Below are 12116 nucleotides of genomic sequence, written 5' to 3'. Positions count from 1 at the left end.
CTGAGCAGCCCTGGCAGGGGATTGATCCCCCCTCAGCACCCTCCCACAGCAGGACAGCACCTCTGCACCTGGTGCTGTCCGTGCCAGGCCCCAGGAGTGCAGCCCAGGGCTCTGACCTGGGCAGGGGCAGGCAGGGGCAGAGCAAACCCTGCACCTCTGCTGCCAGGGCAGGCAGGCACAGGGCCCTGGTGCCACCCAAGGGTCACCCTGCTGTGCTGGCAGCGAGGGCACAGTGGGGCAGGAAGGGGACAGGCAGGGGCACTGTGCTCATGCAGCTCCAGGCAGCTTCATGACAATGTTGTCCTACTTATTTAATCTTTGGGAAAGATGCCTGATGGGTTTTATAAAGTGTCTGAGTGCAGCTTATGCTCTTGGGTTGCAGGAAATTAAATGCCTTTTGGTTGTCTCTGAGGGTAGTAAAGAAAGAGCTCAGGAGCCTTATTAGGCTTCATTTCCATTTCTCTCCATGTTGAAGGAATACTAAATAACTTCATCTTGGTGGACTTGAAGTATCTGTCATTTGCTTATCTGCAGGACAAGCCACAATATAGAGTATTACAAGCTCAAAATCGAAAAATAATCTTACTAATTTTCCCATTTACTTTATTTTTCACTTTTTTTTTCCTATACCCATCATCCTGCAATTGTAAACAACTTGGGCAGCTGAAATACTGCTTCTCTCCAGTTTCACTGCCCTGACTCCAGTCCCTGAGACTCCCTCTAGAAATCCAGACATGCAAAGGCTCCCACAAGTTCTTATGCTGGGCTCACATTTCTCAATTAGAAGTCTCCAGGAAAAAGTGCATCGTATTTCATCTTCATTTTGGGCTCAGAAGAGTTTTCTCCTGTGAGTTTTGGATCTTTTCTTCTGAACAGAGCAGCCTGAGGGGGCCAGGCACAAAGCAAGTGCAGGATAAAGTGACTGAACCTGCCTTTAAATTGGCCCCTGAACTCCTCCCCTGGGTTGCTGCACCCAGGAAGGCTCCGAGGCCTCGGGACGGCAGGAATTGGACAGAAAGGGAATAATTGACCTCCAGGGAGGAAAGGCAGCTTTCCCTTGGGCTGCTGTCTGGCTCTACACCCCTGCTTGTGCCATGACTTCCCAGGGCTGCTGAGCAGGTGGTCGGGGTTGGTGGGAGGTGGGTGGAACTCAGGGCTCCTGGGAAGCAGGAGGGGGCTGCTTCTCCTTTTCCTAAAAACAGCACAAAAGGCCACCTGCTGACTTACTGCAAGAGATGGAATTTATGGTTTTTTGACATTTTTGTTTCCATGGGACACTCCTCTTTCATATTCTGTGTATTAAAATATATTTCAAATGATTGTTATGTCACAGGGAAGTGGCATAGCCATTTTCATACTGACCTGATTTATAGATTCATAAGCTTTAGGGCCAGAAGGGGCTATTATATTATGATCTGCAGAGCTGTGGCCAGAGTCACTTGCCTGATGATTCCCTGCTTCAAGCCCAGTGTTTCTGGCCAAGTGACAGTCCATCTCTGCAGAGAGAAACCCTGTCAGAGCCAGAAAGCACCAAATGCTGGAGAATTCACATCACCTGCAGACACCCCATAGCTGTGTGGCGTGTGTGGCAGTTGTCCCCAGCTGTCCCCAAAGCTCCAGCGTGGCCAGCTCCCAGCTCACTCTCCTTTAACACGGAGCTCTGTTCATAGCAGGACAGAAATCCTGCTGCAGCTGTCTCCTTGCAGAGATCTGGAGCAGTTTCAGAGCTGGCCCAGGGCTTGGCTGTGGTTCTGATGCAGCTGGCAGCTACCATGGGGCCAGGAGCATGCCCAGGCTCCCCTGCTCACCCTGCCCATCACCTGCCTTGTCCCCACAGACCTGAGCCTGTCACAGCCAGACACCACAGACTCTGCCAGAGCCCCCAAGCATTTCATTTATTTTCCTTTCCTTAGTGCAGAAGTGCCTGGGGGTGGGACCTGCGGTCTCTGCAGAGGTTGCTGCTCCAACCCCAGGGGTTGTGAGGACATTTAGGAATTGCTCTGATGTGAGTTGTCCATCTGCCACCTCCAATCCTCCAGGGAGTTTTACAAGTGAAGTGGGCAAAGACCAACTCATTCCCCACACCCTGAGGCTGCACAGGAGCACCAGCCCCAGTGCCAAGTCCCCTGGAGTCACTGCAGCAGCTGCAGGCAGCTGTGGCACCATGAGCTGCTTCACCTGCACACACAGCGGGGCACCAGGGATTAAGTGGACTCCAATTTTATCGTCAGGGTTCATTAGGTTAATTAACACTGTGGACACACTCTGTTAATCAGCTTTGCAATGGGAGAGTGGTTTCAGCAGGAGTCGAGGAGCTGCTCAGAAGCTGCTCTGCTAATGGTGCTAAATCCAATTTCATGCAATGGCACAGTGCAGGGAGATGATTAATGGGTTTCATGTCTCCCCAGCTGTGGGGACTGTCCCAGCTCCCCTCAGGTCAGAGGGACCAGGTCATTGCTGGCTGTCAGAGAGGCAGAGCCCCCTTTGCTCCTTGAACCATCTCAGCATATGGGCAAGGGAGAGAAGAAGTTTTTCAGTGCTGGTGTCAGCATCCCAGTGCCAGGCAGGGCCAGCCCGGCTGACCTGAGCCCACCCAGGCCAGGCCCCCACTGAGGCTCCAGCCAGCAGGGAGGTGCTGATGCTGACAGCAGAGAGCACTCCAGCACAGCACTGAGGCAGGGCAAGGCCTCAGGGACTGGTAACAAATTTGCCACACAAATATATCGCTGGAATCAAGGGTCTGATGGCATTTGGAAAGGATTTGCATTTTCATATGTCTGAGAGGAAGATTAGAGACAACACCTTCAAAAAAGCTCTCATGGGCTATTCCCTCCTCCTCAGAACACAAAAAGTGACTTTGAAATATGAAACAGCATTGACTGCAAATAAGTTGAAATAAAAGTACTCGTTGTGTGACCCAAAGGATTTCCTGGTGGGGAAAGCTATCACCTGAACAAGGAGGAGGATGTGATGGTGCTGGCTTGGAGCCTGGGCTGCCTGCAGAGCAGTGACACAGCTGTCCCTGTGGCAGGGGACAGCCCCGGGCTGCTGAGCTCAAGCATGAGGAGGGAGGGAGGTGGGAAATAAGGATCTTTTCCCACATGAGAAGGAGGAGAGAAGAGGTGGGCATCAGTGTGTGCTGCAGCTAGGCACACTGACTGAAGCACTGGTGCTCGGATAGCAACCCTCAAAACTTCCTCCCAGTAAATAAGGAGCATCTTTAACTGGGATTCAGTGGGTTTAGAGTGGGCAACGGGGAGAAAACCCATCCCCATCCTTTGACTTTTGCAGGGACTCTGCACATCAGATAATTCTGTGTTGCTCTTTGATGAGATCATGTCTTTGGCTGTAAAGGTAACAGCACAGAAACAGTGAAACACTTTGGCTCTGCTGGCGTTTGAGTCGGGACAGCCCGGCAGTCTGATTTGAAAAGTTATCAGGAAAAGACACATTATGTGAATTAAAGTGTGTCTGACAGGCTCACTTTTAGAAGGCAGCTGAGCCAGAAGCCCTCAGCTGACAGCATTGGTGGGTCAGGGCTCAGCATTTGTGTCAGTAACATCCCTGCTGGCAGCATGCATCCCTGGATGAGGATGGGCAGGGCTGGGCTTTGCAGGCTGTGCCAAGCACAGGGGCTCTCAGGGCGCTGCCCTTTCCTGGGCTCAGCCAGTGTCACTCTCATCTCTCCCTGTACGGCCGTGCTGGCATCAGTGGGCTCCTCTGGGGTGTTGCTGTCCTTGTGCCAGGGAGCCCAAGCAGCTGCACACTGGCTTTTCCCCCCATCCCCACAGATACTCAGGTGCTGGTTTAGAGGCACAAACACATCCCTGTGCCCTTTTCTTACGGGCGGTAATTTCAGCCTCTGTTCGGGCTGCAGGAGCACCTTGTGCCACTGGAATCGTGTGCTCTGATGTTTGTTAGAGTGCAGGATTACTTTCCATTGATTTCAGGCTAATCACACAAAGAAAAGCAACATCTGCTGAGTGAATGGGCTCCCAAGGAGAATTAACTGCTCTCACACACAAAAGAATGGGAAAGAGTTGAACCAGCAAGATTCTCTTTAGCAAGAAGAACATTTATTTTTAGCGCCTCGTGTGGCCCAATCTCTCCCTCCCTCCCTCCTTTCTGACAGCACCAGCTGGAGGCGGGAAAATACCACTGGCACTGGCTTTTCTCCTTCCTCCCCATCCTCACATCCTGACCCCCTCACTGACTGAGGCACTCAGGAAAAAATGCAGTTCCTAGTAGGCCATCCATCTGCAGAGCACATAAACTTATATGCCAGTAAAATGAGAGCAAGTGAGATGATTTGAATCCATGCCAGGGCTCCCCATAGCACACAAGTCAGCTGCACAAAGGTGGAGTGGGGAGCCTGGGTAATAAGATGGAAGCAGTGGAGAAAAGTATCCTAACAAGAGTGTGGTAATTAGGTTGGGCTGTTTGTTTCCCTTCCCGGGAAGAGGCAAGCCATAAATCAGGGAGGCATCTGCCGTGCACGATCCAAGGGCTCTCAAAGCAGTAGGAAAAAGCCATCCATCACTGTTAGCAGGAGGAGGATTCGAGTTTAAATTACAGATACTCGAACTATGCATTTGCAATTGTTTGGAAACAAAGTTTTCCTTAATTTCTTCCCTTACTCTGGGAGGGGGCTGAGCCAGCTACAGCAGGGTTCAGCTGATGCCTAATCAGGCCCCAAAAGGAGCAGAAAGGAAAAATTAGGTGGGGACCCGAGGGCTCAGGTGTAGCTGCTGAGCTCCCCCTGAGCCCCTGCACCCACTCTCACCCTCTTTGCCTTCTTCTCTTCGTGGGCATTTTTCCACAGTACGTTTCCAAAATAACCTGGTCCTTGAAACCAAGGGAGGGACAATGTCAAGAGCTTTCTTCCTGCTGAACACGCCCTCTGGCACGAGTCCCATCCCACTGACCTCTCTCCTTCCCCAAGCCGCCTGCAGGGAAGCAGCTCCTGTGCCCAAGGAAAGCAGGCTCCTTCCCTCACCAGGCACCTGCTCACAGCCCAGGGCACATCCCTGCCCCCTGATTTTGGACAGATGCCATTCCCTGCGTGCTATCTTCAGCTAAGGCTGTGAAAATGGTTCCAGTTGTATCCCAGCTCCCATCTCCTCGTGTGAGGCTCAGTTATCCCCCCCGTGCCCACCTCACAGCCCGCTGCCACATCTCTGTTCCCTGCTCTCACCCCACTGGCACGCCCAGCACATTGCCACATCTCTTCCCAAACCTCCTTCCATCCACGTGTCCATCTGTCCTGGCAGCAGCAAGCACCCGAGCCCCCAGGCGCTCACCTGAGCCACTCATCCCTCCTTTCCCCAGTGTCCAGGGATTATGTAAATTCTGCAGGACTATTAACTGTGCTGCTTTAATTCTCCCCTGGTATTTACAATCATTGGGATTTGGGAGCTGATATATATTATTGTTTCATCTGAATATATCTCCAGGCGAGAAAGTTGAGCTGCAAGCACAGAAATGTTCATTGCCCAGATAGGAGAGGTCCCTTAGGAGAATATATCAGAGCTACAGCGTTAGCATGTAAAATATGGGGGAGTGGAGCGAAATATTGCCTTTGCTGGCCAGCTCCTATCACCGGGGTGTGGGAAGGGCTGCGGGAGAAAGGCAGAGCTGAGGGAGGTTTCCCAGCTGGGGGCAGGGATTGGCACGGGTCCCCAGGAGCGCAGTGAGTGCCAGGCCAGGGGTTTGTGTGCGTGGACTCTGCCCCAGCAGGGCTGGGCACGGGCGGTGCTCTGGCAGTGCTGCACCCACGGGCACTCCCGCATGCCCTTGCCCCGGGAAAGGCGAGCAACACAACGACTCCACCGAGCCAGAGGGACCCTGCCCAGCCCGGGGGCCCCACACTGGCTCCCAGCCCTCACTCACCACCCTCCTGAGCAACCTCGGGTCAATCCCCGGATAAGTGCGGGCTTGTGGCAGAATTAATCACTGTGGCAGTTTACAAGGCAATTAAAGGAAGAGGCCATGTGTCTGATTATACAGCAAATAAGCCTTGGCGAATTACAAACGTATCAAAGGTAGTTCCAATTAACTGCAGGGATCCACGGGAGAGAGCACCCAGGATAATGCCTCCTCCTCTGCCTGGTGTCCTGCACTTGGGAACTGAGCAGTAACAGGTGTGAAGATCATCAGCTGCAGTCCCTCATGAAGAATGCCAAGTATTGTACTTATTTATCAGCCAAAAGTGAGGGATTGCTACCAGAAGCCTGAACAGCTAGACACTGCAATTAACATATTATTTGAATATGGCTACATGCTTGCCGCACAAATGAAGAAGATGTTCTTCTGGCTCCTTAGAAGTTAAGAAAAACCATATTCCTTGTCTCTGCTGCAACATAAAAGCCACAGCCAGCATCACATCCTCAGGATTGGGATCATAGGGACAAGATTAGCCTGGAGCCCCCGGTGCCTTGAGCACTTCCTGCAGAGATGGGAAGTCATGCTGTACAAATTCCTCCACCTAGAGACAAAAGCAACCTCAACACCTTTCTTTCTGCAGTGATTCCACCTTCAGAACAGCATCGTGACAAACTGGGAATGAATTTCAGATGATGTCGTGCCCCTGGAGTGGCTACAGGTGGCTGCAGTTGCCAGCCCATGGCACAGGCTCTCACTGCAAGGAGCATCTGTTCATGCAGCTACTGATTAGTTCACTGACAATTACTGCAGCTGATAAAGCTGAGAACAGTCAAGAGTGATGTTTATGCAGAGTGTGTTTCCCATAACACCATGTAAGGGTGTTTAATGGAGATAAGAGCAAGAGGAATATTGTGTGGGATGGCTCCTGCAAAGCTGTGAGATGTCCAGGGGATGTGGACACTGCCCCAGCCTGCTGTGGGAATACTCCTGCTCCATTTGTGGAAGTTCCTAGGGGTGGGCTCCCACTGCCACCAGCTCCCTGCCATGGCAATGGGGCTCTGGGTGCCCCAAATCTTGCAGGCTCTCACGGCTGCCCTGCAGGCTGTGCTGGGGCTGGCAGGGAGCAGTGTTAATTTTAGCCAGCACCTGCTCTGCTGCAGGGAGTGTATTTATTTCAGAAGCAAAAACAAGTGCTTGTTTTTCTGAAACAAAAATGTTTCAAGACATGGGGTTTGTGGAGAACTTCCAAAAACTTAGGATAATTTCAAATGGAAAGGAAACCACTGTGTAAAGATTCAAAATATCTATGAAAACAAAATGTGAGTTTTCAGGTGGTTTGATTAAGCAGTCTGTCTGAATCCCACTGGATATCAAAGATGTGTCTGTGTTTTCAAAACCAGCTCTGAAGCTGTTTCCAGGCCCACCTCTAAAATAAATAAATGCATACATAAGTGTGTGCCTGATGAGAATGAGCTCTGCCAGCTCATCAGAATAAAATGTCAGCAAATGCCAGCAAGTTCCTGACCTTAATTCCAACAGCCTTGCCTTCCTCCCCTTTCTGAAGTTATTTGCTTCCTTCCCAGACCCTGCTATTTAGCTGTTGATCACCATGTTTTATTGGGCAGAAAAAGCAGGCCCTGATGGTGCACACCTCGCCTGGTGCTTCTGCCACTTGGGGCTGTGCAGGTGACTGCAGGGACAAGGTGACAGCCAGCCCAAGCCCACCACGGGCTCACAGGCAACGAGCTTGGGGATGCCCTGATGCCTCACAGGTGCCTCTAGTGCACTCTCCAGTTGTAGGGCCATGACCCTAAAACAATTTGCTGCTGTAGGATTTTGTGGAAGGACATCAAAGCAATGGGGAGCACCGAGCTGTGAGCTGGATCCCACCTCTGCTGTGTGACTGCCTGCCTAAGGGCCAGTTTTCTTTACCAATTACTGTGCAGAGCTGCAAACTCTGCCATCTGCTCTCTTCTTCTCACAGCCATGCCCTGTGATGTTTCCCATTCCCACCTGCATCCAGCACAACAAAAAACATTTGCATTCCTGGCCAGAAGCCCTTCTATTATTTCTCTGGGAGGAGGAGCCTCCTGAGCACAAGCAGTGTGTGTTCCCCAAACCCACTGTGCTGTGCTGCATAAATGAGAGTTCATTGAGCCCTTCTTTGGGGAACACAGGCAGCAAGGGAAGGGGTACCAGCGTCCTGGGGCTGGGCTACGTGCTCACCACTGCCACCTTTGAGGGCAGCTATCTTCTCCTCCTACAGTGCTGTGGCACAGGATTGTGGGGCAAGTTTTGGGTCAGGCTGCAGCTTCATTGTGCTGGCCCCAACAGTGTTGGAGGTACAAAGTGCTCTGCAAACATTGCATTTTAGGTTAGATAAAAGAGGTTCCTGCTATAGACTGTGGATATTACAGTAACATATAGGACTTTGTGGTGGAAAAATGTGGTATTTTCATCGTGGTTTTTTATAAGAGTGAGACTAGGTGTTGCAGGCTGACACTCACAGGCCAGCTTGCATTTATAACATATTTGTACAATATGATCTCTTTTCTAGCTCTGAGACCTGCCAAGACTTTGGGATGCTTTTGGATAAACTCAAACCACCCTGATCAGCTCTTCTGGGTCCTTTGCTGCTGGGCTGTGTGGCTCACTGCAGAGCAAGGCACAGGCGTGTTCCCAGGTGGGTGAGGATCATCTCTCCCCGCTGGGTGCTGCTGGGGGGCTCAGGGCTGGAGGCGGCCCCTCAACGGGCACACAGCGACACTTTATCTTTTGGGCTTTATCTTCTGATGGCATCAGCTGCACTAGAACATCTTCTCGACTTCACAGGATGCCAAAGCAGTCTGTGAATGGCAGCCGGGGCTGTTTCCCCGGGCTCTGGTGCACAGCAAGGGGGGAGCAGCCTACACCCACGCACACCCCGAAAGCTGGGGAGAGCCTGAGGAAGGCGATCGCGGACCCTCCGTCCAGTCTGGGTTTGCCGTGCCGCATTTCTCGGCCTTCCCAGGAGATGGCAGGCCAGCCTTACAAATCCACATCCCGCAGATCCCGGGAGCGGCGGCACCGGCACCGGCACCGAGCCGTCCCCAGCCCGCGGGGCTGCTGGGAGGGGTCCCGGGCGAGCCCCAGCCGTGGCTCAGGGGAGCAGAGCCGTGTCCCCTGCCACCCGAGCCCCGGCCCTGCTGGGGTCCCCTCGGGCTCGGGGGACACCTCAGCCCCGACCGGCGGGCACAGACGGGCGAGCCCCGGTCCCGCCACCGGGTGGGGACGGCCGGGGATGTGACAACGAGCAAACCGGTTACACAACCTCGACGGGTTATTCCAGGGCTCCTAATTATTGATTTTCAATGGGAGGAGACAGGTTCTGGACTTGTAGGCCAAACACGGGCGTGAGAGGGAATTTCCTTCCCGGCCTTCCCGGATCTCCTGTACCTCGTGGTGCCGGGGAGCTCAGCTCAGCCTGGGCTCGGCAGCCCGAAAGGCACTCCCAGCAAGAGGCCGTGGTTTGGCAGGGAGCTGCAACGGTAGGGAGGTGTAAGGTCACTGATCGCAGGGGGGAAAGAAAAAAACAAGAGAGACCGCGCTGATTTTTGTAACACAACGAGGAGGTGGAACCACCGAAGTGCCTAAGCTGCCTGTGCGAATGGCTGGAGCACTGCCTGAGGCAGTGACTGTCCCCCGGTCACACCGGGCCATCGGGCAGGTGGCTTTGGGACAAGCTGGTCACAGCAGAGCTGCTGTCCCCTATGCTGCTGCTTCCCGTGCCTGTGGTGCAAAAGACCCACGAGTAACTGCAGAGGGAGGCTTGTCCCTTGGTCCAACCCCGATATTTAAAGAGCTGGCTCCGGGCACTGCAGCAGGCAGTGAGAACAGCCACCACACTGCAGGAGAAGCCAGAGGAGCAGGCTATGGACTGCCCAGGGCATCTGTCAGGAACTCCAGTGCTGCCAGGCAAACCCACTGGGACTGCCTGGAAGGCGCTGGTTTGTTCCCCAGGCTCTGAAGGCTTCCCATCAAATGCCCATGCCTGCACCTGGGGGAACATCTCCCCGAGGGCACCATTCACTGGGGAGATGCTTGCAAGCCCTCCCACACGGAATTCAGTTCTTCCCCAAATCCTCGGGGCTTTGCAGACTGTGGAAATTCTACAGTCTGCAAGAATTGTGTCTGTAATCAAATTTAGCACAGGAACAGGGCTCCAGAGAGGCAGTGAGATCTCTGTCCCTGGGGATACTTGCAATATGCCTAGACACAGCCCTGAGCTGCTGCTCTAGTCTCGAAGCTGAAATTTACCCTGCTTGGAGCTTTGGATGAGAGGCTCTCAGGGGACTTATGTGGTGTCTGTATCATTCCCAGCACCTGGGACTTCCATGCTGTCAGCCAAACCTTTGCTAAACAGAAACCTTCAGCAAGAACCATGGAGGAGATCCAGGCTCAAGAATGTTCTACCACCAGCTTCTGCATGTCCCAGGCTGAAGTGAGTCCAAGCAGGTGCTCAGTTCTCTGCACTGTTTTTCCCCATGGATTCCTGCAGGCACAGTCAAAACTGCAACACACGGCACTGATCCCCTGCCCTCCCCCAAAACCAGGACTAAAAGGTTTCAAGAGCCCAAGGCTCGCTCGTATCTTGCTTTCAGTGGGAAATCATCCCTTGATTCACTCGTCCAAGCGCTGGCAGCTCTGTGAAATCCCACCCTGGGCCTGGTATGGGGAAACTGGCAGCACAACAGATGCTCACATACACCTCTCATGGCACGATGGAGCACAGGGATTTCTCAGCTTGAGATACAATTGTTTGTGCCCAGACTGTCAACCGGGCCCCTGGGGGTGGTGGGGAGTCCACTCAGTTTTGAGTGGAACAATACATTTTTCAGATGTGGCTGAAGTGCTGTGGCTGGCACTGAACTGTCTTATAAACTCAAGTTTCACCACATTGATTCAGGCTGAAAAATCAATGGCCCTGGGTCTGTTCTGCCTGGGGAAGGATCAACATTCTGCCCGGGGAAGGATCAACAATCAGTGCTGCTCTTTGCACTGCAGTCATTTGGAACCCTGAGGGAAGTGGGCTCTGGCTGTAGGAACATGCAGGCATGGCAGGGCAAGGACTTTGGGAATTGTGGTTCTCTTGTGGAGAGGAGTGCCTCTGAGGCCCGTGTTGGCTCTTCAGGCACACGCAGGGAGATGATCTCTGCAGCATCCGTGGGTATCCAAACACCAAAGGATGGAGCCCTACCTCAGAATGCACTGTGCGTGTGGGGGTAAGGGATGCAACAGCCTGGACTTGAGGTCAGATCTAAGTGAGTTGCTCCCCGAACATCTGGAAAACAGCTCTGGGCTGCTTTCGGTGGGTGGGAAGCATATTCACAGCTTTCGGGACATTGGTAAGGGAGGGCCCAGTAGGGCGGGGGGGTCTGGTCTCAAGAGCTGCTCTTTCTTTAAGCGTAAGACGGAGATTTTCCACTTCCAGCCTGCTTGGTATCCACCGTGTCCGGCGTTGAGACAAAGATTTGCGTGTGGAGTTCCCTGGCGCGGCTCCCCAGCCAGGGGGAACGGGCGCCCGCTCCCGCCGGGGGGCGGCCGGCGCTGCCCACCCTCCGAGCCGCTCCCGAGGCACCGTTTCCCATTATCCCTTCTTTGGTTTTCCATGCATTTGAAGTTTGGCGGCGGGGCGCAAGCCCGGCCCCGCGCACCAGGTGTCAGCGGTGCCGGCCGGGGAGGGGCACGGAGCCGCCGGGGCCGGTGCCGGTGCCGGTGTCGGGGCCGGGGCCGGTGTCGGGGCCGGGGAGGGGGGCGCAGCCTCGCCCCCGCCCCGCTCGCTCCGCGCGGGCGCGTCCCCGCCCCGGGGCCGGGCGGGGCGGGCCGGCGGCGGCGGCAGGGCCGGGCGCGCTGCAGGGCTGCCCGGCCGCGGGGCCGCCATGCCCGCCAAGTCCAAGTACAACCTGGTGGACGACCGGCACGACCTGCGCATCCCCCTGCACAACGAGGACGCCTTCCAGCACGGCATCTGCTTCGAGGCCAAGGTGGGCGGCGGGCGCGGGGGAGCCGCGGGGGTCGCTGCCCGGCGCTGCGCCCCGGCGCTCCGGGATGCCCGGTTTTCCAGCTCTCTTTTGGCATAGCCGAGGGGATTTTCTGCTTTCCCCGGAGCCCTTCCCCTTGGCGTTGCCTGGTCTGCCCTAAACTCAGCCGCGGAGTCGGGCGAGGCTTCCCGCCTGTACGGTAGGGATGCCTGG

The 12116-nt window shown here is 54.3% G+C and overlaps 1 protein-coding gene across 3 annotated transcripts in view; it reads left to right on the top strand.

Annotated features, from left to right (window-relative positions):
- The first annotated feature begins 11750 nt into the window (after positions 1-11750).
- NOS1AP (nitric oxide synthase 1 adaptor protein) overlaps positions 11751-12116 on the top strand; it is a 39077-nt gene continuing 38711 nt past the window's right edge. For all 3 annotated transcript variants that reach the window (XM_036387724.2, XM_036387723.1, XM_036387722.1), the window contains exon 1: positions 11751-11906. In XM_036387724.2, the coding sequence (XP_036243617.1) occupies positions 11802-11906 (105 nt within the window). In that variant the 5' untranslated portion in view covers positions 11751-11801. The remainder of the gene's footprint in view (positions 11907-12116) is intronic.

This window comes from Molothrus ater, chromosome 9 (genome assembly GCF_012460135.2).
Source record: "Molothrus ater isolate BHLD 08-10-18 breed brown headed cowbird chromosome 9, BPBGC_Mater_1.1, whole genome shotgun sequence".
In the NCBI taxonomy this organism is placed as follows: Eukaryota; Metazoa; Chordata; class Aves; order Passeriformes; family Icteridae; genus Molothrus; species Molothrus ater.
This window is presented reverse-complemented; position numbering and strand designations above follow the sequence as displayed.